Source organism: Apteryx rowi, unplaced genomic scaffold, assembly GCF_003343035.1.
Source record: "Apteryx rowi isolate R43461 unplaced genomic scaffold, aptRow1 scaffold_1, whole genome shotgun sequence".
In the NCBI taxonomy this organism is placed as follows: domain Eukaryota; kingdom Metazoa; phylum Chordata; class Aves; order Apterygiformes; family Apterygidae; genus Apteryx; species Apteryx rowi.
The window spans coordinates 10,870,514-10,896,039 of record NW_020447196.1 but is presented as its reverse complement, the minus strand read 5'-3'; the positions used below and the strand labels follow the sequence as shown (position 1 = coordinate 10,896,039).

At 38.7% G+C, this 25,526-nt stretch overlaps 2 protein-coding genes across 9 annotated transcripts in view; one reads left to right on the top strand and one right to left on the bottom strand.

The window, feature by feature from the left end:
• Positions 1-272: 272 nt before the first annotated feature.
• Positions 273-5,120, top strand: SDR42E1 (short chain dehydrogenase/reductase family 42E, member 1). 2 transcript variants are annotated; one of them, XM_026059881.1, is made up of 3 exons: positions 273-328; positions 480-581; positions 1,417-5,120. In XM_026059881.1, the coding sequence occupies exons 2-3, from the start codon at positions 529-531 to the stop codon at positions 2,522-2,524; spliced, it is 1,161 nt and encodes a 386-aa protein (XP_025915666.1). In that variant the 5' UTR covers positions 273-328; positions 480-528; the 3' UTR covers positions 2,525-5,120. The 2 variants fall into 2 exon arrangements, with proteins under 2 accessions (XP_025915666.1, XP_025915673.1); XM_026059888.1 differs by lacking the exon at positions 273-328 and having other exon boundaries at positions 347-581; positions 1,422-5,120.
• Positions 5,121-6,167: 1,047 nt separating this feature from the next.
• Positions 6,168-25,526, bottom strand: part of PLCG2 (phospholipase C gamma 2) — a 71,271-nt gene continuing 51,912 nt past the window's right edge. For all 7 annotated transcript variants that reach the window (XM_026058723.1, XM_026058732.1, XM_026058740.1 and 4 more), the window contains 11 exons: positions 25,276-25,372; positions 24,311-24,377; positions 23,868-24,025; positions 21,258-21,360; positions 19,798-20,007; positions 18,187-18,332; positions 17,012-17,126; positions 15,598-15,765; positions 14,772-14,860; positions 11,189-11,373; positions 6,168-10,365 (listed from right to left, as the gene is read on the bottom strand). In XM_026058723.1, coding sequence (XP_025914508.1) covers positions 10,323-10,365; positions 11,189-11,373; positions 14,772-14,860; positions 15,598-15,765; positions 17,012-17,126; positions 18,187-18,332; positions 19,798-20,007; positions 21,258-21,360; positions 23,868-24,025; positions 24,311-24,377; positions 25,276-25,372 — 1,381 coding nt within the window. In that variant the 3' untranslated portion in view covers positions 6,168-10,322. The remainder of the gene's footprint in view (positions 10,366-11,188; positions 11,374-14,771; positions 14,861-15,597; positions 15,766-17,011; positions 17,127-18,186; positions 18,333-19,797; positions 20,008-21,257; positions 21,361-23,867; positions 24,026-24,310; positions 24,378-25,275; positions 25,373-25,526) is intronic.

Sequence of the window (25,526 nt, the reverse complement as noted above, 5' to 3'; positions counted from 1 at the left end):
ACAACCCAACGCGGGGCAAACACCTTTGGAGGCGGGAGGGGAAAGGCGGCCTCTCCCAGAGACGCGGAGAGGGGCAGAGCCTGGCTAGCGCCAGCCTCCACCAGGCCGCCATCCAAGCCCCGTTCCCCACGGGGTTGTCCCCGCTGCGGGCGCAGGGAGGCGGCGGGGTACTTCCAGGGGGACAGGCCGCGCCGTGCCGTCACGGCGCCGCTTCCCGCCCAAACCGCCGCCATCTTGCGGCGCGGCCGCCGCGGGGAGGAGGGCGCGGACTTCATTTCCCGTGAGGCCCAGCGGCAGCGGCGGGGCCGGAGGAGCGGGCGCGGGCGCGGTGAGGGGAGCCCGGGCCGGCGGGGACCCTCCCGCCCGCGGGAGGCGGCGGTCGCCCTGCCGCAGCGGCGCGACGCGGAGTGTCGCTGAGCGGGCGGAGGCGTTAAAGCTCTTCCTGCTGCTCAGGGGCGTTTTTACTGCGTGCTTTTTAGGTCGATCTCCGCAAATAGTGCCAAAGGGAAGAGGACGGAACCAGAAGACATGGCCAAGGAAACAGTTCTGATTACCGGAGGAGGCGGTTACTTTGGCTTCCGGTTAGTGCGTTCAGTAACAGTGGCACCTAAGAATAAATGTGAAAAGTAAGGGAAGCGCGGCTCGGGCGTCTGGGCGGCGCCCTTTCACTCGCCCCGTCTTGGTTGTTCGCGCTGGGTCGCAGCTGCAGGCAGGAGTTCCTGCGGTGGCGGTCATGACCCAAAGCAGGAAAAGTCCTGAGGATATCCAGCCGTCTCCTGCCTGGTTAGCTTCTCCACTGCCCCCCTTTAAACACTATAGAAATACAGCAGTTGTAGGAAAGAAAGGGGAGGATTATCAGATTTATCTGTTGTGTAAATACCTGCATTTATACCTGTGACTTAAGCGTAGAGTTTGGGCATATGGCAAAGTATTCATTGCAGTTAACTTAGAAACATCTCACTTAATCCCCTTCTCTCCATAAATTTCAGGCACAACACTGAAAACCAGCCTACTGTGCTGTCAGGTTTGGAATGGCAGAAAACCAATAAGATATGCTTTTTTTTTTTTTAATATAGTTGGCTAAGGGTTTACATCTAAAAGGTTTGCTATTGCTGATTTGTAGGAGACAGAAGGAAAGAAATAGATGGATTCTTCCAAAAGACAGCTGAAAGCACTTCCATTATTTCTGCTCTAAATTGCCTCCCCCTTTTTTAAAGCTGGAGCCTGAAGGAACTAGTTCAGTGCCTAAAGTTTCACAGTTAAACCTTCCCCATAGTAGATATCTAAATATTTTAAAAACTGATTAGCAAAAAATTTGGTACTAAAATAGTTAATAGGTTTCTTTTGCCTCCAAGAGAGATGTTTCATCCATCATWATGCTATGTATACTAACATATGGCTTCTATCATGTTTTAGTTTAGGTTGTGCCATATATGAAAAGGGAGTTGATGTGATTCTGTTTGATGTCGTGAAGCCAATTCAGACTGTGCCGGAAGGAATAAAGTTCCTGCAGGGGGATGTCTGTTGTCTCTCAGAAGTGGAAGAGGCTCTTAGAGATGTAATCTGCGTATTCCATATCGCTTCCTATGGAATGTCTGGCAGGGAGCAGCTGAACCGAAAACTCATAGAAGATGTTAACGTGAAAGGCACAGAAAATGTTATCCAAGCCTGCAAGACCACTGGAGTGTCAAGTCTGGTTTATACAAGTACATATAATGTGATATTTGGGGGCCAGATTATAGAAAATGGGAATGAATCTCTGCCTTATCTACCTCTTCACCTTCATCCAGATCACTATTCCCGGACCAAATCTTTAGCTGAAATGAAGGTGCTGGAGGCAAATGGTGGTGAGCTTAGAGATGGGAAAGGTGTATTAAGGACTTGTGCTCTCCGACCAGCAGGCATCTATGGGCCTGGAGAGCAAAGACATCTTCCAAGAATAGTTAGTTACATTGAAAGGGGATTGTTTAAATTTGTATATGGAGATCCTCTTAGTTTAGTAGAATTTGTACATGTAGATAATCTAGTTCAGGCTCATATCCTTGCCTCAGAGGCCCTCAAAGCCAACAAAGGGCACATAGCTGCAGGCCAAGCCTATTTTATTTCAGATGGCAGACCAATAAATAACTTTGAATTTTTCCGACCTTTAGTAGAGGGCTTGGGTTACAAATTCCCAACTCTTCGTCTTCCTCTCTCCCTTGTCTATTTTTTTGCATTCCTTACTGAAGTAGCTCATTTTCTTATAGGTCATCTTTATAATTTTCAGCCTCTTCTCACTCGCACAGAAGTTTACAAAACTGGTGTCACACACTATTTTAGCATGGAGAAGGCCAGGAAGGAGCTGGGGTACGAGCCTCAGCAGTTTAACCTAAATGAAGTAGTTGAGTGGTTTAGATCTCGGGGATGTGGAGCAAAGCCAAGGAAGTATACCATTAACTGTCTTGTTAGGTGTGGAGGATTGGTGTTGCTGTTGATTGCTGTGTTGGTTTCATGGTTTCCATCTGCAGTTACATTTTCACTCTGAAAGATGAAACACTGAGTATGCAGGACAGAATTTAGTTATATTTTTCCAGTTCTCTTAGTTTTGACAGATAATTAACAAAAGGGGGGTGGGGAGGGCATTTCTGCCATTCAGGTAAATATCTTTACTGGTTCTGTCCCCAAAGAACAGAACTGCTGAGTAAAAACGTGTTATTTTTATACACAGTTCTTCAAAGTAAAACTGATCAGACCATCACAAACAAGGTGAAGTTCAGTACGACTGCAAATAGCATTTTATTTTCAGGTACAGTGTATGGAACAAATGACCCTTCTTCCTCACTGGTAGCATTATAGTTTTGATTTCTGAYAAGTTTGTGCTACATGACCCAGAGGAGAATAAACTTATTTCTTGGTCACATTCTAAAACTAAATTATGCTTTTGAGCTTGGATGCATATATGCCTAACTAAGAACCTGGCTGAGTTGCTAGATCAACTGTTAGACAATAAATAAATGCATTACTTCTTAAGTGGATATGTTCTGGTATGCTTTTCTGAGGTAACTGACTTATTTCTGGAAAATGTACAATAGTTAATCTAAGTTATAGCAAAGTGCTTGAAGCAGCACAGAGTTGTAGATTTTTCTAACTGCAAAATATGCCTGTTTCAAATGAATGAGTTAGCTAAAGTGCATTCATAAATAACAACCATTATTTTCCCTGCATTTGAGAATGGTTAAACAAACAGTCTATCAAGGACCTTTGATAAGTGCTTATGTTTATGTTCTACTGCTTATAAAATATTTTTAGCCTTTATGAGTATTTCCTTAACACCTGATACCATTTGAACAAAACTTCGTCTCTGTAGTAGGGTAGTAAACACTTTACATAATGGAACTCAGAATTTTGTGGAGTGACAGTTTTAAGAAGACAGAAAATAAGATTTTCTCTAGTAAGTCCCTCATCTCTTTCAGTTTAATAGAGGAAGAGATGCTGAGAACTTCGTATCAAAATGTTAGATCACAAAATTCTTTTCCTTTAACTTGTGTGTGTTACAGTTTCTCAGTATTTCTTGATAAAAAGGGACAGTCTTCCAAGATATTCACATTCTTTCTTCTCTCTAAACTTTAGTCTTTACATTTTACTAGCTGAAGCTACACTGATCTTAAGTTAATTTTTATACAAGTTCCAGTTATTTCAGTCCTGTTAAGCTCTACTGTGATGTAAATGGGGAAGAGAAGGAGGCAGAGAGGCAGTACTTCTACTGCACTGCTAAAGAAGTCTCAGAAAACAAAAGTGGCTAAAAAGAGAAACCAAGCTAAAAGCGCACTGCCACATGTGTTCAAATAGATTTTTTTTAGTTGATCAAAGATGGTGGGTTTTGAGGTTTTAGTTCATTTCCAGAGAAGTTTTTTTTTTTTTTTAATCACTATTGATAATTAGATGCTTTGTGTTTAAATCCGACTTTCCTCCCCTTCATTCCCTTACCAGTGCGTACACCATGAGAGAAACTAAATTTAGTATCTAGGCTGAGGGACAGCTGAGAGAACTCACCTTGCTTTCTATAATAGCCAGTAAGCTGAGAGGATTTGGGGGAGCTGTGTTCCTGTAGTAGGAGCATTGTACTCCTTTATATAGAGCTTATGTGCCTCTAACAGCTTTTCTGTGTTCTACAGAGTTAATCACAGAAGGGCCGCTTACCAAAAGCCATCAATATACATCAGAGTTTAGTTTGCATGAAGAAGAAACTTTCTTTTTAATAAAGAAGAAAAATGGCAGCTGTAACTTCATGAAAGCATTGGACCACTGTTCCCAACAAGAAATGTTTTTCAAGTTAAAGTCACATGGTTACTTTCTGCTTTAAGGCATCTGTTTTTGATGTAACATTAACAGAAATAGATTAAGAAATTTTGATGCCAGCAGAGGCAACAGACAAAACACGTTCAAAAAAAATTGCACAGGCCTGTTGCACAGAAACATAATATTGGTATTTCATGCTGACAGTCTTGTAAAAGGCAGACCATTTACTGATAATCTTTTAAGATGCAGAACAGAACTCCTGTGTTCCAGAGGAATTGTGATAGTTCTAATAAAAAGCTGCTACTGCTATTCGCAGTTGTCTCAATGGCGGCATCAGTAGAAAAATCTCTGAGGGTCCCAAAGCAAAGCCAAAACTTGTGCTGTTATTGCTGGCTGAGGTTGAAGTCCATGATAGCTTTTTAGATACAACTGGAAAGGAAACTACTTGGTGCTAAGTGTGAATAGGTCCATATATGTCAGTTGGATTACGTATGTAAGGGCATTTTAAAGGACTGGATCTATATGCCTTATCCAGCAGAACTGGAGCACAGCAGAGTTTTTGCTTGAGTAAGACAAAATACATAAATAACCACAATGGAAATACATTAAAAAACTAGTATCCTTTCCACTGTGCTGCTTAATCTGCAAAGCTCAGCTGGATGTGCACAGCTAAGGGGAGGGGGAAAAGAAAAGAAAAAAAAAAAAAGAGACCATTCCTTCCTCATTAAAAAAGCTGTGCCAGTAGCACTGTCCTGTCCAAGGGTGTTGCTGCCTTATTGCAGATGGGATATGGATCAGCATAGCAGCAGAAACTGTAGTTTTGCCCACATGCACAACATGAAAGAGAATGGATTTTTCTCCCCTTTCCCCCCTCTTCCCCCGCCCCCCCAAAAAAACAGTTCATCCTTCCACAGAAGCTGCCCACAACACATGAAGCTTTTCAAGTCATCAAGTCAAGGACAGAACTTTCCACTGGTAACAGAACAGGAGGCATTATTTGTAGTAAGCACTCACGACTTTTGCTTGAGTACAGGGTACTAAATTGGGCCTAATTAGGAGAAACAAATAAGCAGCAGCTTGGCAATGGCTACCCCAGACTATATAAGTATATAGGTACATTCAGTAATATCTTGTCATTCAGCTCCATCTAGTAAACAAAGCAGAGTCCTGACTACCAGAGACATGAAGAAATACTTTCCCTCTTTTACTTTTCAAAATGCAAACAGGAAATGTGTGGCTTAAGATATTTTAAAGTGGCTTGAAAATTACATAGGTACAAAGACAGTCACAGCTGCTCCATTTTAGGCTTTTTACAATGTGAATTCTTTTCTCCTTGTTTTTTATTTGTTATTATTAATACTGCATGAGCAGCTGTGAAAATTAAGGTAATGAATTTTAAGTGTTATGTCTGTTTCCAAATTTTAATCTATTATTTGTTTTCCTGAAAGTGAATTACTAGAAATTCATCTAAAAATTGAAAAAGCAGAATTGAAAATACAGCACAGCTTCAGTTTTTACTACTTCAAAATTATTCAACAATTGATATGTGCCTCTCTATAAAGAGTGATACTGATGTTTAAAGTGAACAGCATAAGAATTTTTTGGCAGCTGCTTAATCTCACATTCATGGCATGTCAATGTAAACCTAATGTTTGCCAGATGCACACAGCTAATACTTCTAATGTATATATGGATATATTTATTTTTAAAGTTTAAGTGTCAATCACCCATAGAGTAGACTGGATTTTTATAGTCTAACTCACTAAGTCACTTTCTAAGTGACCCAACCAAAACTTTTCTGTGATCTTCACAGTAGTGTCCTAAACACTGGTAGTTTATGCATATTGTAAAAGATCTAGGGACTAAATTACAATTCAGGAATGCACAAGTGTTAAGCAAATTACTTCTGCTTTATTTAAGTCAGTTCAGGATTCTCCGTTTTGTTGGGACTAGTACTTAAGAATGTAGATTAGCAGTGAATAGAACTGGGCTTCAAATTCTTTTAAAACTAATAGCTATACTTATTTATAAATACCATTATGGAAGAGAAGAAAATCTTGGCTCTTGACCAATTCAGAAGGATGATTTTCATTATATTTATCCTCTATTTCTAACGAACCAAATGGAATTTCAGTCTGGAACAAAGTCAGCTAGTTAGACTGCACTTGGAAACGCTGACATTTGACTACAGCAGAAGTAACTGTACTTCAGTTTCCATGCTGCATTCAGTTCTTCACAACTAGTTTGGAGAATTCAAAGATAATCATAGTGAGACTGCATTAGCTATCTAGTAATCAGGAAGGTTAGTTTAAAAACTGCAACACTTAAAAATGTTTGCAACAGAGAAACTTATAGATGCAGTGGTGAAAAGTAAGAACACAGACAATAAAAAAAACAAAGAAAAACCCCATAAAGAATGAGACAACATTTTGGCCACCCTCATTTTGACTTTCAAAGGTTGTGCACACCAATATTCAAAAATTAATAAGTGATAAAAGACCATTTGGTTCATCTAACGACCTCCTGAATGACCTAGGCCACAGATAGCTCATAATGACTCCTGCTCAACATGCACATAACTTTTAATTAATTAAAAGACTTAGAAAAATTTTGCTCACAAGACTTCAAACATTTTAAAATTCACAACATGAACATAGTGTGCGTTCACCCCACAGCACTTCTGTCCATGCAATTAAGGCGACCTCATAGGCAGAAAACGTGCCAATATAATTTTATGGTGAACATCAAGATTATTGTTCTTCCAAACTACTACAGACTTTGTCTTTGCCTTGTTCAGACTTTATTCTTTAAGTTGATACAAATCTCATACTCACTATAACAGAAGTCAATACCCACTTGTTATTGAATAAGGTAGATTAGGAGTTGTGGGTTATATGTGATCTTCAGCCTTTTCCTCCCTCCATGCCTGTTTTGTATCCAGATGAAGTGCAATAATAATGATTTCTATGAAAACAATAAGTCAGTTCATCTTTAACACACATAAGTGTCCTTCCTCCAGGAAGGAAACCTTCTCCTCTAGGAGAACACAACATAACACACTAGCAGACCACTCTTCAATAAGAATTCACTCATACTGGCTGAAATCACTGGTGATTTTRAATTGCAAAATTCAATGAGCAACGCTTAAACAAAGAAGCATCTGGCATCATTCACATAACTGCTATCAAAAGTTATATATTAAAAATAACATTTTACAAATTTAAAACAGTTTCTATGAGAACATAATTTAAAAAATAGTTAACTTCAAAAACCTGGAAATGTTTTTCCTCATAGATTATAAAATTAGCGCACACATTCAAACCTATTTTTATGTTAGAACAGTCTCAGTGCTATGAAAAAAAGCTGCTACAAAGTCTGCCCTGACAAAGAATTCAGAGGTGGCTTTTTTTTGGTAACAGGAGTTAAAACACAGAATGCAAGAAACAAGCAGAGAGTTATTACGTCTTGCCCATTAGTTGCAAGTCAACAAAAAAGCCAATGCAGTTTTTTCCTTCCAAATATAACACTTAAACTCAGGGGGAAAAAGTCTAACTGTAAAATGAAATAGATATTCATAAATGCTGAGGAGTACTTCTTACAACTTTCAACATCATTTATGTCCTGAGAAGGTACACAGGACTCTTTGAAGGACTGTAAAATCTGCTAATTCTCAGGTATTTGCACAGCAGCAGCACCAGGCACTCATGTTCATCATACAATGGCTGCTCTGTGGCAGGAATATAGATAACAAAAGAAGCCAGGACAGGTGATCCACAGGGGCAATTTGGTTATGTCTGCTCTAGAACTGAGCTTAAAAGAAAAAAAATATATATATATATATATATTACAGCAGTCTGGACCTCTAGGGTTTCCCTAGCCCTAGCAACTTGTAGTCTCATATTTTTGTAATCAGTCCAAACTTAGCTGGTATTCAAATGCCTATAAATCATGTCCCATCTGTAACAACAAATTCAGGACCTTCCAGGCAGGGCCTTGGGCCACCTTGTCCAATCAACACCAACAACGTGATATTCTCACCAAGTCAAATGGGACAGATGGAGGCTGCTGAATGGCACAGATAGCACCGGGACTGATGATGTGACAGACTAACCACCTCTTGGAGCATGCTGTAAAATGCATATGCAGCAGAGATCCTTCCCCAGGAACAGCAACTGGATCATCCCATTCCACATGGGTACTGCAGATAAGCCCACCCTTACACAGCAGTCTAGGTACAGCTCCTACGTCTCAAATCCACAGCTGATGTAATTTTTTTTTTTTTTTTTTTTTTTTAAGTACAGTTCAATCACAGTTGGGGACTGAAGGAATTTCTAGCAGGAAAAAGAAAAGCAGAGAGTTACCTTTAGCTTTGCCCTCTGGTATTTAATTGAGGGTGGGGAACACATTACAGAAGCCACCCCATCGTGAGACGCACTAATATAGCACTTTCATCTCAAGATAAGCCAGACAAGCCTTGTCTTTTCAGAATAACTAAAACCTCAGGGGGGTTCCTTGAACCACCATCTGTGAATGCACAGTGGCATCAATTAAGTGCATCTTGAAACAACGCAAGTCTGTGCGGGGAGCAAGAGAAACTGAAAACTGCTGAGGCAGCTTCACCAGGCAACGAATCCCAAATCCATGCAAGCCTTCTGTGATCAGAAATACAGCACTATATGTATGCAACATCTTTTGCCTCAGGCTGTCACTTAGACTGAAGAACTGAACTCCTCTGCACACATTTGAGAGGTAAAGTCAAACATACAAGTAGCAAAACTCCTCCCACGTAGAGATAAAGCAACTAGGAATTTCATATTAATGACATACTGCTAGCATGAAGAACCAATGTGTACACATATCATGACATCTGATTTCAGACGTGTCATCCAAAGACTTTAGTTCTGCTCTTTCAGGAAAGCAAACTTGGTAATCTAGCAAGTTTTCCGATCTGTAACTCAATGCCTTTTGTTTGACTAAATCCATAAGAATGATGTACCTCTAGATTTGTGCGTGTAATCATTCTTGAATTAGACACCTTTTGGGAAAACTCTGTCATTTGATGCTATTGTCTAAGCAGAATTACAAGGTTAAAAATGGACAGTTTGTTAAAAATTCATTTCTAAGCACATTAGGAGCTGAAAGTATTTGCGAGATGATACTATACCAAAATAAATCTCTTCAGAGTTTGAAATATTCTTTTCTGCAAACAAAGAGCTCCTAGCACATACAATAAAACTTTTCCTTCCACTGCCCTGAAGTTTTATGTAATACAACACAGGTTCACACATTTTTTCTTAAACCATTACACAGAGTTCAACAGGAAAAACACAACTACAGTCTCAGAGGATATTTGGTTTAACAAAATTAACACATTCTCTGGTTTTCAAAAACATAGAAGAAAACTTCTAACAAGAGACAATACAGTATGAGCTATTAGCTGCCCAAAATGTTTTATACAGTGTCAGAGGTACAATCTGCTGCCTTGGGTACTGTAACATACATGACAATGCTGGTGTAAAAGTGCTATTACAGCATTTAATAAATTAAAAACTCACTACCATTTAAGATTAAGGAGCCAGGTTATGAAAGTGATGTGATTCCATGCATACAAATTGTTGTGAATGTCTCATCTATATCTTGCATACACAAATACAGTAGATGATTTGTACTTGTACTTCAGGTATCGATAAGGAGAAGTGAGATTTATGCAAATACATACAGCCAACCACATGTCCTCAACTTTTAAACATCTTGCTGTTATTTTCCTCATGACTCTAAAGTTATGATGCTGGATGCAAATAATACCTTGAATACACAGAAAATCTGGCCTGAACAGGGAGTATGCTTTGTACAGAATATAAATTATTATGAATGAAAAATAAAAACAGTTTTTCTTATAACAAGAAATTATTATGGAAACCCATCTTTCCTCCTCTTCTTCTATTCATTCAGCCTGATGAGACCTTCACTGAATAGGATAACCAGGACAAATCAGTATCTCTTCCTGAGTTCCTCCATAAAACATGCACCGAAGAATGATTGCTCTAAGAGTAGAATTTGCTATTACTGACTTTCTTCTCCTTTAATCTTAAGGGAAAAGAAAAGAAAAAGTCAAATCTAGGCATTTCTAGGAGAAAAACAGTGTAGCAAGCTCAGTTCACTTAGATATAAACAGCAAATAATATATCAGCACCAAGTACTGCAATTTTTCCCCAGTAAATGAGAATGAACCAGTGATGACTCATGCGGCTGATCAGCACATATTTAAAAAAGGTAAATACATTCAAAGAAAAGTTTTCCTCCCACCCTATCCCATAGGCTCAGGAAGGACTAAAGACCTGTTCTAGACCTCCTCCCAGTACAGGAAGCTTCTGTCTCCCTCACACCCAGTCCTAAGGTGGCAGGCAAAGGAGAAATACCTTTCCCCTAGGCCTAGGATAACGTATTGATGCTTAACTGACAGTTCCATATTGTTACAACTAACTGTTGTTCTTATCTTTTGTGCTTGGTGGACCTGGAAGTGTGTTCTGTTCCCACATATTTAATGACACACTTGCAGGGGCACAACTCGGACCGTGTAGGAAGAGTGAGGTGGTTTATTTATTTGGCTGTATGATCTGGAAAGCAGGAGAAAAGAAGAATATAAACTCCCAGGATTTCATCTTTCACTGTGCTCACTGAAACAGATTTCACTGAGCAAACATATCCCCAAGTCTGCAGGCTTCTAGTGGCTTGCAGCCCAGCCTTGCAGCCCAGCCTTGCTTCATTGCAGCCCTTTCTTGCTTCAGATATGCTCATCCCACTCTGGCCACTCTTTATATCACTGTTGGTTTAATAAATCTGAGATTTCTTTGCCATACATGATGTCTAGATAGAGCTGCTTTGGAAAGGAGAATGAGTATCAACCCACCTTCGGTTGCATGTCTCTTGATATATCTGTAGTTTGTGCTCATTCACATTGAATTCTTTCAATATAGCATCTCTGTTTGGATTCCTTAAATTCAAATGGGTGTCATAAAGGAACAGCTGGTTATTAAGCTCCTCCTGGCGTTTTCGAAGTTGCCGACATGAGGAATAAAGCTCTTCTTCACTTTCCTTCAAAAGAATATTGGAAATCAGCATAAATTGTAAGACACATCCCACAAAACTGTGTTGATTGTTTCATTTTGAAGAGGTTTTTTTTCCTTCCAAAACACATTCTATAGTGTTATAAAATATTTCTGTAAACAAAGTAAGTAACTAAGAAAACACTGAAAAAATAAAACTCAACCTCTACCATGTAACTAGCCATATCACATAGCAGGGGCATGAGGTACATTCCAGCATGAGTCATGAAATGTGTATGTCTAGACATGTATATTGGAATCCTTTTCCCTAACAAGGCATATCAGCACTTTGAGGAAAGGACAACAAATGGTGTATCATGGTGGGCCATTATAACAGTTTTAAAATATATATTAAAAAATTAATTTTTGACTATTCCATCATATTTGCGTATTAGGTCACATACTGCCAGTCCTGGTGCATTCCTATTGAAATCTAGATTAAAGGCGAGAATACTGAGCAGTAAATGGGACCCCTAATACCAGCAAGTACTCAGCTGATCAAGAAGGAAGTGCAGATCCTTTGTTTCAATGGAGCTATGGCTATTTAATACTTGCAGGGGAAATGACTCAGTATTTGAAGATTAATTTGCAGCAGTCTGAGTTTCTGTTCTTGTATACCGCCCACAGTAGAAAAGTCTCTCAAAATTCTCCACAAACATAAAATAATCATCAAGATTCCTTTCATGATTTCAAATTTTTTTAATGCTTCAAAACTGGGGATGCACAAGCAGTCTGCTCTATAGAGTTACTRCTGGCTAAGAGTATTGGCAGGACCAAAGTCTTAATTTTCACATCAGTAGCAAAACAAGATACTCATCCTACAAGAAATGACATGCAATCAATAAATGTAATGAATCTAAACACTTTCAGAGATGGCAGACCAATAAGCATGCCTCTTTTAGCATTCAGTCCAGACCTAGGAAAAAAGGCRGGTTTAGCAACATGCCCAAAAGCTTCAGTTTGGGCATAAAGCTCTTCCCCCCCCCCTTCTTTTTCCTCTCAAAAGATTTTCCTACAACTCCCTGCTGTGGGTTGGAGGAGTTGAAAATATAGCCTCAGCTCTATGCTACAGATTAAGATCAAAAAGTAATTTTTTTTAAAGCTTTGCTTTCCCAAATCACAAAGGGAATATTACAGATTGCCAATTACCAATTTGCACACGTAATCAAGATCCCTAAATATTATTTGTTCTTGTAAATAAATGTATCCACAAAACTAGACTTTAAAACCCCACTTAAGAACATCCACTTCAATCTTTATGTTAAAAACATATGCACTATCGAAGCTGACTGTAATCAGAAAATGCTAAAAAAATACACAYGCTTCCCAGAGCAAGTAAATCAATTTTCAAGCAAATAAAACATGCTTCTAAATGTCTTAAAAACTTCAGAATACTACAGTTGCTACAGTACAGAAAGACTGGAATTTCTCAGAGAAGCAAGAATATTATAAAAGTAAGCATGCACGTGTGTAACTTATCATGTAGGGCCTTTAACAGTTTCTGTTCAACTTAACCAAATTCCACAGCCATCTGTAATCCCCTTTATAATTCTCTATTTCATCTTCAAGAGTATGCAGATGGACTTTCTATAGAAAAAGGCCTCTTATTAAATTATATCATTTTAAGGAGGATCATCATTTAAAACAGGGCAGAAGAACAAATGGATAAAGCCTTGATCTTTTCTGATGCTTCTTGAATGTTCTGGCAAAGGTTCTAAAAGTTGATTAACCRTGGCTAGTCTCGGTTTGCTGCAGACTGCCAAACAAAAGGGAAAAACTTTGGAAATTCTCTTGCTATTGCATTACCACCCAGAAATGTCAGACATTGTAAAAACAGAGAGCTGTGCTGCATCTTCATTTGGCTTAACAAGCAGAAGGGGCTTAAAGAGCRTGAGATGTGCTACTGTCAAAGGACTTGGTGCTGACGGATTGGGAGGTACACTGCTACTATGAACAACACTAAGAGACACTCCTGCCCCAGGCAAATAATGAGCTGAATTTCTGAAGCAAAACCCAGGCAGGAGGGATTTGCAATGTACCTACAAGCGATACCGTGCTCAACGTGTTAGGCAATGGTGAGTTGTTATCAGTTTTCTCAAAGGTAGCAAGACCAAAAACAGATCAGTTTATCTGGCCTCCTGTATCAGGCTCGTCTCCATGGAATCTGAACGCTTTAAATGTTATTTTTAAAGAACACTGACCTCTTCTGTTTGCACGCACGCACGCGGTCTCAGGTGCTAGCCTCCTCCTGCTTTCATGACCCCTTGTCAGCCAACAGAGGGAAGCTACCATGGCTGCTAAGACACTGATTACACACAGTCATCTCACATCAGGTGGCTTTGTAAAAATCTTGACAAAGAACATTTGAAAAAGGCTGCTACTCCTCTGTTAAGCAGAGTGTGACTAAGAATTCAGTAACTTCTATTTCCATGTATGTGTAACTGCAGGAGCAAGTTTCTCCAGGACACAATGACTTATTGTTAGCAGAACCTGGTGTTTTAATGAGGAAAACATTGGCTGATTATGTGAACTACAGCATAAGCCTGAATGGCTGCGAATGAGTACAAATAAAAAGTTGAACAAACTTTTTCCTATGAATCTAAAGGGTGCTGGAAAGTACCTTGAAATCCCCACTGACTTCCCAGAAGCATCTTTAAACTTGCATCACATAAGCTCTATGCCAAAGTAGTTAGAGTACATAAAATATTACTGAGGCATGGAGAGAGTTTGAGAATGAGCCTGCTTTAAAGTGACATCTACAGCAGCACCTGTGGAACGTCAACAAATGCCGTTCACAGATCAGCCACTTTAATGCCTGGTTTTATGAGCAGGGATGCATCGTTATTTTTTCCTTGTATGTTTAAAAATATTAGTTCCTCAATTATATGTTTTACAGAGGCTTAAAAGAAGCAGATTAGAACTTCAGTAGGAACCAGAATGTGTCTTCCTCATGTTGGTTTGTTGTTGTTTTTCAATGAAAYAGGGAACAATGACTTTATTTTCTCTTCCTAAAGGGACTTCTTTTTACATAAGACCTCAYGAAGAAGATTATTCTCAGAAGYGAAAGCATGAATTCAGCTTGCTTTGCATGGCACCAGTGGGTTTTAACTCAACAGGGTAAGTCACTGACCATGCTGTTACAGGAAGAATAGTGGAAGGAATGAGGTTTTTGTTAAAAGAAGTTATGCACAAACAAGCGAGTCATCTGTCCACTCAGAGGGAGAGCAACTCAATTTGTATTACTGATCTTCCATGGTACCTAAGAACRAAGTGCCAGGTGGTAGTATAACAGACACAGAACAGAAAACTAAATCCTCATTTCCTGATTTCCACAAAAAAACAACAACATATGCTCTAAGTGCAGCAAAACAAACCAGTGATTCTCACCAGAACTTGTTGCATTTCACAGTGTACCAGAAGTGAGGCCAGCTCTATATCTTCACTATAGCCGTTCTTCAAAGGAACTGATCTAAAACCTGAAGAAACCATATACAAAGGACAATTAGAGTGAAGACAGATGATTATCTGCAGTCACAAAAATGGTGTAAAGTGTAGCAAGACTAACAGACCCTTCATTGCTCAACTGCTCTGCTGCTGAGAGTAGACTRTGCTGTAAAGACTACAGGGAAGCAAAAGGCAAGAATGCAACACTGAGAAAGACATGATTTCATATGCTCTCGAAAACTAAAGACAGATRCAGAGGAAATCAGAGAACTTACTCTAGATATGTCCACATCTAAAACAATTAATGAAACAAATGCGCTGACACCAAATTATGAAAAAGAATCTTCCCAGATTTAACTCAGATTTACTCAGCCCCCTTGCTCAAATGAAATCCATGGTTAAGAGAGTTAAAGACATAGTAGTCAAAGTAAGGAGATAACAATAACATCAAAATATTGATCTTGCTGCTTTCATCTGAAATAAAGCACAAAGTGGTAGAAGAAAGAACAACTGTCCCTTATTGGAACCTTCCACTTTCAGATYAATGAAATCAATGAAGAAATGTCAAGAGAGGGTAGGAGATGGATTTTAAATACTTATACACAGCACACCCAGTATCATAATAAACAACAGATTAAAGGAACTTGGGTCAAAGGAGCACTTCTGTATTTTGGCATGTTGCAGCTGCTACTGAGAGCAAAATCGCAAGACAACAATGCTAAAAAGCATCTTTCTGACTTGGCGCTTTATTATACCTACTGATCTTTACCTGATTTGATTCCTTTGATGGGAAAAGTGGCATGTGCTAAGAAATTGGGATCACTGAACATATCCTCCTCATAAACAACAAAGCGCAGAAACGCTAGATTTGGATCATAAATTTCAAATTTCACTTGCTCTGGACAGGGCACCCAAACTGGATTAAGGCCATTGTCATCTGTAATGAAAAGGAAACATTTGCAATATGAAGCAATAATTTAATTTCATTCACATATGGGTATGTATCTCAGGAAATTTTCTGGGGATACAAAGGCCCAAAAATCCTATTTACCATCTCTCTCCTGTTGTAATCTTGCTTCAGAAGGTTTGTATTTATTTGCTGCGGGGCAGGGGAGATAGGAGAAAACTTGGCAGAGATGGAAATCCATGAAAAAAAGCTACTATTTGTATTTAAATATACAAAACCTCCTTGGATATGTATTTGTAAAAAGCTATTCATTGCTCATATTCATGACCCTCATGCTCCATATCAGTGTAAAAGCATGAAAAATAYTGGGAACATAGGTGTACAGTGGCTCATTTTTCATACTTATTTATGAAGCACTGAGTATTTTGGCATGTGTGATACAGCCAGAAAGTTTGCTGTCCGAGGTCTTGGTCACTCCCCACAAAAATCTAAAATYATAATTCTCTTCTCTGAAGTACTCAATAGCCACAACACATATTCTGCTCCTCACTCTGTCTTTATTATCCAGTGGTGTCTATGCCACAGATTTCAGTGGTTTGAATAACTGGAATCAAAGCCTCTTGTCTACCACAGAAACACTGCTGGATCCAGAAATACCAAATCATTAGGAGATGGCCAGTCAGTTTATTAAAGGCTGTTTTGTCTTCCTGCATTTAAAATTCTAGCTGCTGTTTGGCTGCTGCTGAGATATTGCCCCATTTACACCCCTTATCCAAAACTCACCAGGAGTGAGCTTTGGTCAAACTTCTCCTGAGCTGCAGGACATACTACTTTACAGCCTAAGTTTTCTCCAAAGGGATCCCAGCCTTAGAACCCTACTTAAACAGCACAGTCTGAATCTCATGGTAGTTGAATCCATTTGGGGCAGAGCTTTGAGAACCGACTAGCACTGTTAAAGACGTTTTCAAAAGAGCAATTTTWAAAATATGCAAATTACACAAACTCATGTATAGCCAAAAACATTACAGAATTGCAACTTTTTATGAACTATAACAGTTTTTCTCTGAAAGCTGAAGTTTCTCAAATTAACTGGCCCTGAGACAAGCAACAGAATAATATGTATGACAGTCAAGAGCAACAGTAACCTTATTTCTCCATGTATAGTTTGTTGGCCAGTTACAGACATCATAAATTCATATTCAACCTCTATTTTTTATTTTAAGTGCACTGGAAGTATAACCGTATCCCCATAACACAGAAAACTGCAGATACTCACTCACAACTGTTGTCTTGAATTTGTTATTATCATATTCAGCCCCACAAATTTCTACCTCTACAAAKGGACAAGCAATGCTTCTACCAAGCTTAGGAAGATGACGAGCACCTAAAACCTGTAAGAGCAGCAGTAAATTATAACCATGTCTGAAGGAAACTCGTCACCCTTATTTCTGCACAGAAAGTAGCTTTTAAAAGATGACAATTCCACCAGAAGAAAAAAAATATTTTAACTAAAACCCAGAAGAACACACAAAAAAAACCCCACACTTCCTCTCTTGAATAAGTGTTTGCACGTCTTAAACATACTATGCCACCAACAATAATACCCCCATTGCTTGGGTGTCCCAGTGGTTCTCGTTCTAGGATACAGTTGCTGACTTTCATTCACAAATGCTTGTACACAATATGCAGTTTCACACCAGGCTTGTAACATAAGTTTTGTAATCTTTTCTCAGCCCTTATTACATATCTATTTTATGAGCTGTACTCCTGCTTTACTTTCACAGCCCGTTTACCTCTTTTCTAAATTGTAGTGAAAAGCAGTTAATGGGTTTGTTCCTTGATAGCACTTCTCAGAAAACATATTTTTAAAAGACATCTCTTACCGAATAGCAACTGAGAACAGAAAYGAGTTCAATTTGCATTTCRCACTAGAAGACAATATGGCATATTTTTCAAATGATGATGATGAGTCCCACCTCTTTATGAAAAATGAGACTGACATTCTGGTAAATCACAGTGTACTAAATAAGCTGGCTTTTTCTTCCATTCATCATATTATTATGTTTTCTGCTTAGTTTCTATCTTCCATTACAAACATCTATCACACTGGAAATCTCTGAACTAGTAGATCTGCTGCTAACCAATCTATAATAGCACCTTTCTAATGAGAAGTCAGTGGAGCAGGAATGCAAGTTAGTTCAACTGCAACTTTTATTAGTCATTATATAAAATTATCTCAGTATCATGTTTTCAGTCCTATAGCATGTGCTTCATTAGCATGATAAAGATATATGTTTCCTTTCAGAAACTAGTTTTATTCTCTAACACTCTGACATTTAAAAACAGTGTTTTGACAATCTGTCAGACCTTGCTCTGAAACATAATAGCTTTATTTTTAGCCTTATAGATATTTATAACTTGTAAAAAACATAATTTACAAAAGAGATTTACCCTCACTGTCATAATCATCTGCAATTTCCTCCTCGATTCATTTGGCACTGGGTCATATTCTTCATTTCTCATGCTTTCTGGCTGCAGAACATAGCCAGTCCGTCCATTAAGTGAAAACAAGGCATGGTTCAATTGCATGTATTTATCTAGGGAGAGAGTTAAACAGTCATTACAGAAAGATTCCCATTTGAATAAATCTAAAGAAAGTATCAGACTAATGGMTCCTCTGTGCCATTCCTTCTGGTCGCCATTTTCTCAGACAGAGCTGGAAAGGTAACCTGGAAGTCTCAGTTCCCTTCAATAGCTGACCTTGACAGGCCATTTCTCGCTAGTTTTAATCCTGATAAACCCATCTCCATTCATAATTAGTTTCCTAAGTACATAGTTCTTAGTTCCTAAGAAAGCTGAGTACAGTTTTCCCCGTGGTTGAACAACTGCTCATTCACCTGAACCTTAATGTGAATATCTTTGCTTGCTTCTCAGGAAGAGATCAAGGTGAAATTAGCCCAATCATTACCTCTAAAAACGGCTTGTCTGGCTCAGAGACAAGTTACAATAGAAGGAACCCTAAAGATGAAATTTAGGAGAACTGCTCTGGAATTAGGCATCTATTGAAAAAGAAAAACCTAAATAGAAGGCAACTACGGGAGAAATACACAAAYATAGCTTTAAGCCCTGCAGAGAAAGTATGAAACAGAACAAGGAGAAAATCTTGTAAGCTGCTTCTGCAAAGAGTCAAAGAACAAAAGGAGAACTAAACATGGACTAGGGAAGTTAAAAGTGGAGTCAGAAAGAAACTGCTTTGTTTGTTTTTCTCTGGGTTTTCTTTTCAGTTCTGCTGAAGGAAGTTAAAGATAACCTGTGATAACTGCTCTAGAAAAAAAGAGGCAACTAGAAAAAAAGAGGCAACTAGAGGTAGAGCAGATGAAAATGTTTTGTTCTTTTCTATCCAGGCATTATTTGCTGATTCCAGACACCTCGGAAAAGGTGGAACCACTGCACGAGTCAGCAAGCCACAGCTCTCTACCAGGTCACTGAAGAGCGATATAGGTCATAAGGGGAACACTGAACTGGCGAGAGCCCAACAGAAAGCTAGGGGGAGATTCTGTCAGACTGGACAGGTTATAAATTGCCCACTGAAATGCATTTTCAATTGCCACTGAGGTGGTCGGGGAAGCTGAGATTTAGCATAATATGAGTGAGTTTGTAAAATACAATATACTGGCCCGGTTCCTCAGTTCATTATTCAATATCTTTGCTGAAGACAGCACAGATGCACTTTTAAACTGCAACTTATGTTTGATGACTTCTTCATCTGCTGGCTGCATTAACACCACAGCTACCACTCACATCAATGGCATCTGGTCYTGGGCTGCTAGGCCAGCTCTGCAGAATGGCAGGTACAGCTTTCAGAAACTGATTTCTGGGAACCTGTTCTATTAGGTGATCCACACATTCACAAATAAACTTTAGTTCTTTCACCTTTCCTCTTGCTGTGAAGAACAAATAAATAGGACAGCCACAGTGACTGGAATGGCAGAGAGGCCAGAAAGGGGCTCATTAGGGGTAAAACGAAGGGGGGATTAAATTCCTCTTTAGAGGGAATATTACCTGCAGTTTGGAAGTTCAGAGCCACCATCTGGGAGCCACAAAGCCAGAGGCGAAATGGGTCGTAGTTGGATGAGTCAACTCTCTGCCCTTTAGGGTAGACACGTGTCAATCCCTTCTGGTTGTATTTCAACAGCTCAACAGGTTTTTGCTTAACAATGCTTTCTGCCTTGGTTTCCACAAAAGAACGGATTTCTTTGAAATCAGGATTTTCTACATAGGGTAGGGAGAAAAAAGGGTGGTTACTAAAGCAAAAAAGAAGTCACAATTTATAGTATATTTCCACTAACACATTGTTTTACTTTGTGCTTTAATGCAATAATTGAGAATGTTTAAATGCAGACATGGCAAATTGGTTGAATATCAAGTCTGAAAGTTAAAATTGCCTGCCTGTCACATCCTTTCACCACTCACTGCAGCAGGGCAGATAAAGTCTGTAGTCGTGTTCTCATCTCATCATTGCTAATAATGCGCTTCTGACCATTACAATACATTTAAATGAGACATCTTTTCCTGGGTGTAAATGGGGAGAAGAAAGGGTGAGTCAGGGTTAGCCAATGCCTCAAACAATGGCTGTAATTATAGTGTCCCAACCATACTGACAGCTTATTAAAAATGTTTGCAAAGAAACTTAAGGAAGAAGGGCATATTTGCTGGGTTCTCCAGCAGCAATGACAAAAGCTGGAATAAGAAGTACCTTTTTCAGAGTCAGGTTCCACACCTGCACTTACACAGACCCCATTTCTCATTTATATTAGGAAGTCTATAGACCATTCCAATAGCTTACAAGTCCTTACATAAATGGCAAACAGGTCCTTACGGTAAAATTATATAATGCAGAACAAATCTGTCTTAAGAGGTTTACAAATCACAAGCGTTCAGCTAGAGTTCCTCATCTCAAAAAAGTCAATCGACAGGTAACTAGTGAGCTTCGCTATGAAAGTCATTGAGAGGGTGYCTCTGGTTAACTAAGTTGGAAATCTGTGACAGTTTCAAAATATATCCTYTTCTAAAGCCTCCTTTCTAAAGGAAACCCACTGACCCCGAGAGGCTTCCTAGTCTTTGTTACTGTGATTTTACTAACTGCAAAAATGCARCATTATGGAAAATGAAAATTTGGGTAAGTTCTCAATTGTTCTTGTCTCATTTATGGTCTTTTGTTCCTCTGTCTCTCATTTCACTAATTTGTTCCACATTTGGTCTCACACTTAAACATTAACAGGTTGAGATGTATGCTCAAAACAGTTCTTATAAACCACTGTTTTTTATCTGACATTTTATAATACGAATAGCATCAAGGTCTCTCTAGTGTGCAATTCCAAATTGTCACTGAAAACTCCACATGGGTGAGGCAGAAYTTTATTTTCCAGTAGAGAATTTATTTTCTGTTCTAACATTTCAACTAATATCTATAGAGATTAATAGAGAAGGTAGAATTCAGATGTAATATTAAAGGAGATCACCTAAATTGTCCTTGGTTTTGCTTGTTGGCTTGCAGTAGATTACCAAATCAGATAACTCAATAGCAATTAATTGATTCTTTTCCCAGTACTTCCTCCTGTTCTCCTGTAAAATTTAACAAAGTTTAACATTATAGATACACTAAGCATAATGATACCATAACTCCAGGRTATACTTCAAGGAAATGACAAAGTTAATGCATCCTTTCTTGCCCCAATTCCTATTTGACACTTTAGACACTTGCATACAGGTGATATATTTTAAAACCCAATTCAGAGAACTGATTAACCAAGTGGTTTTTTTGTTTTTTTTTGTTGGTTTTTTTTGTTTGTTTTTTTAAAAAGCAACTGTTTCAGTGCTTCCCTGAATCAGTCCTACCCAGAAGCCTGGCAACAAAATCTTGATCAGGACTTAAGTCTTCCTAGTAACTCCCAAAAGACTAAATTCAAACGCTATGAGCATTGTTCCAATAGTTCCCTATTTGCACAGCAAACCAGCAATATTAGTAAGGAAAATCTCATGCAATCATATAGGCATCATCATAATAAGCCCACTATCTATCTCCGTATTTACAAGTACCTGCAATGGAAGCTGAGCAAAAGTCCTTGCTATCAGGGACTGGAAGCTATTGTAATCAGTGAGACTTGTACTGAGTTTTTGGCAGGAGGCTCTTCAGACATAAGAAGTGATTACAGGATAGGACATGTCAGAAGAGTCACATACTGAACGGTTATTAGCTTTGGTACAATAGGTTATAAAGCAGCAGTAATTAAGAAGCCTTCCAAAAGAATTCCTTCAACAGGATGAACTGAAGAGGAAAAAAACAGAAGCTGGGGAGCCATCCATTTCCAGAAGCAGTCACTGAAACAGAGATACATTGAAGTATAAGAAAAGCAAAGAGGAATGCAACATTAAGACTTGAAATAGCCTTGGAAAAAAACTGCAAACATGAACTCCATCATACTTAGTGCTCCACCACCGTTTCCCAGACATTGCTCAACAGTAAGCAGTGCTCTCACTAGCAAAGGCACTTCCAGACACCATGAGCCCATCTTTAGATATAACTCTAGTGATAGTCAAGAAGGAGAGTCAGCAATGAACAACTGTCCCTGGGAGCATGGCAAGTGTTAGCATTAAATAGAGATGACAAAGTACATAAAGTTTAGATAGTTTTATTTTTGGTGTACAATGGACACGGCCCAAAAGTATACTGATAACATGCCTGTATCGTATTGTAGTGTTGTGTTGACTCACTATGCTTTTTCCTTCCCCAAAATACAGACTGGCAAAAAAGGCTTTTCCTTTTCTTTTTCCCCCTCCCCATGCAGCAGTCTATCATGTGAACTTTCAAGMAGCCACACCGTGAGAAAACCCTGCTGATTGACAGAAATGAGTTTTAGAGCATCTTTGAACATAGACTATTTAATGCTCCTCTAACTGCCCAGAGGGGAAAAAAAGCTGCCAAGCTCCTGAAGAGCCATTGATATGTCATGAAAAACATTCCATTTAGAGACACTTCTTCTAGGTTATGTTTCTCATTTTTATTTCTAAACGAAAACCTGGCATTAGAACCAGCTCTGTCCTCCCCCAACAACAGATCAACAGCTCCTGTTGCTTCTTCCCTTGCTGAATTTACAGTCCTCTGCTTGTAACACCAACTTGTTTGCTATAAAAACTATTCTGGTGACCCTCAAAGCATTATCACTCCAGATGAAGGATAAACAGCACAAGCCAAAAAGATACTAAAACACATTTTGCATCATTCATATGACCTAATTAATAATAAAAAGTGAATAAAAGCAACAAAGGAAAGAGTATACTTAAGTATGGTCATCGTAAAGCTTTTTGGTAATGTCAAAGACTTTAAATACTAGAAAAGAAGACTGAGAGGTAAATTAATACATCAGAGCACAAACAGCAGGTCCTGAAGAATGTCCTTTTTTATGCAGCAGTAATGGTATATGGACACAGAAGCTAAGCTTAGGGAGAATCCTCTAATCTTGAAACAAGGATTTAGAAAGACTGCTAGTGAAAAACTGGTAAATCCAGAATTGGGCCAGTTACAAATAAATAAAAATACTTGCCAAACAATTCCCTATTAGTGCCATTGCATTCACTGAACAGCAGAGTTAGTAAACAGAATTAAGAGGAGTTTAGGCAAAGGCAGCTCAGATTTCACATATACTCACTAGTGGATTCACAACTCTGGACAGAACAGTCCGAGATCTGAGTTTCTTCTGCTTAACCCTAGGATTGCACCAGTGTAATCAGGTGTAAAACGGTAAGGGTATCTACTTTGTACTACTATGTACACTTCTCCACTGAGGTGCAGAGTGCAACACAGACAGTACTCTGCTGAAAAACTCCTGTTAACATAAAAAMAAAACTTTCTGATGACTGGTGCTCAGCTAATTTATGTAGCATTCCCAAAAAATTTAGGCAACAAGATTCACGGTATCAATAAAATGAACAGACAAGCAGCCATATGCAAGAGAGTCTAGGATCAGGCTTTAGCAAGATTCAACAGTATATGGCAGCTAAAGATCAATTCTAATCTAAATTTATAGCATTACATTATAAAAAACAGCAATGGGATATATTTTTATCAATACCTCTTCTGCAGTTTTCCATGTGATTTCACGGATACCTTGGTACCATTCAAATAGTTCTTCTACTTTATCAGTTGCAAACTCAACAGGTGGATCTTCTGGATTCTTGGGTTCCAGAATGAAGACAAAAGGCTTTTTGTGTTTCCCTTGTGGCATTTTCACTGTTAGGCAACACAGCAGCAAGAGGTTTATACTAAAATCCAACAGTTCTTCATATTGCAGTAAGCTGTCAGTGTTGTTGATTTATCACAACAGCTAATGCTAAAGCCCTGGTTATTGTAATAAAATCTCTTATGGGGCTGAACACTTAGTATCATTAAGTTTCATCATATTGCTTGTATACATATATAAATCAGTTCCACAAAACCTTTTCTGCTAAGCAGAAAAGAGCCCTGTTCAACACAGAAGGCTCAGAAGTCCATGTATAAGCATCAGAAAATACATACCAACATTGTACGTATTGAGTACCAGTATTCCACGACACAGAGAGCCTAATGGATTGTCCTCGATAATCTGTGAAAAACAATGGCTTAAATTTGACCCTCAGTCTTTTCCTCTTGAGTGAATATGCACAGGACAATTAACAAATAATAAATACACACAATTAAATCCAACCACAGTTTCACTGAAAATATGCCCACTGTAATGTTTAAAAGTCTGTTTCCATTTCAAGGATTTCTCATTTTGAGAAACAGATGATAGCCTCAATAGTGAGAGTCAAAACAGGGAGTGCAGTTTCTGTCCTGACATAACTACTCATTTTCTAGTCTGCTTTAAAGCTACAATAACCAGAAAGAACAAAAATATTTAATACATGTATTTTCCTCCAAAGACTCCAAGCAAACTCTTGGAAGTGATCAAGTGCAAGAAAAGTATTCAACATTTTATTTTTAAAACCTCCAAATGTCAAAAGTGCTTACTATGTGTTTTGTTAAACAGATCTTTGCCCCAGACTTTGGACTAGATTTTTAGGTGCTTTTGGCAGACAGGATAGGGTTAGTTATGCACAAAAACTGGATAATGGAGTGTGAAAATAGCTAGCAAAATGTGTTTGTGCATCCAGTTTTCCCACTTGCAAACATCTAGGTGGTAATTATGAAGGCAGATTAGTTATAAGTTTCAGGCATATTATTGTTTCCCTAAGTTATCTGAAAAATCTRACCTGATTTTCATCAGCAGGAAACAGTTATAACCTCCTAAAAACCCACCACATCACTTATCTCCTTAAGCAGTTATCTGTGAGGGAAGCCCTGCCAAACATACCTGACAGCACAGAGAACACCAAAGAATGCATTAATTTCTCTATTCTGTGTTCTCTCAAACACAGCATGCACAGTCATAATTCCATAAACCAGGCTTCCACTTTCAGCAGGCAGCATCTTCTAGGGAAATAGCAAAGCTTGAATCTTACCTGGCTTTCAAGCTCAGCAGAATCAGCAGATGACATGTCTTCAACATAATTTGATGGAAAATAGTGTTGTACTTTTTCTCCATAATCCCCCTTCCACCTGAATTTAAAACAAAAAAGGACAGAAAGAGAAGAAAAAGACCTTCAATAGGTCATTAATGAAGCAGCGATCCTCAAGAAGTTGGTCATTAATATCCAATACTAGCTTGCCTAGTTGACTATCACCAAAAAAAAAAAAAGTGATGAAGTAGCTA

Bases quoted from the DNA above. Each gene is read 5' to 3' on its own strand.
- SDR42E1 (XM_026059881.1), top strand. From the start codon at position 529: ATGGCCAAGGAAACAGTTCTGATTACCGGAGGAGGCGGTTACTTTGGC. The intron at 582-1,416 runs GTTAGTGCGTTC...ATCATGTTTTAG, and splicing joins GGCGGTTACTTTGGCTTCCG to TTTAGGTTGTGCCATATATG.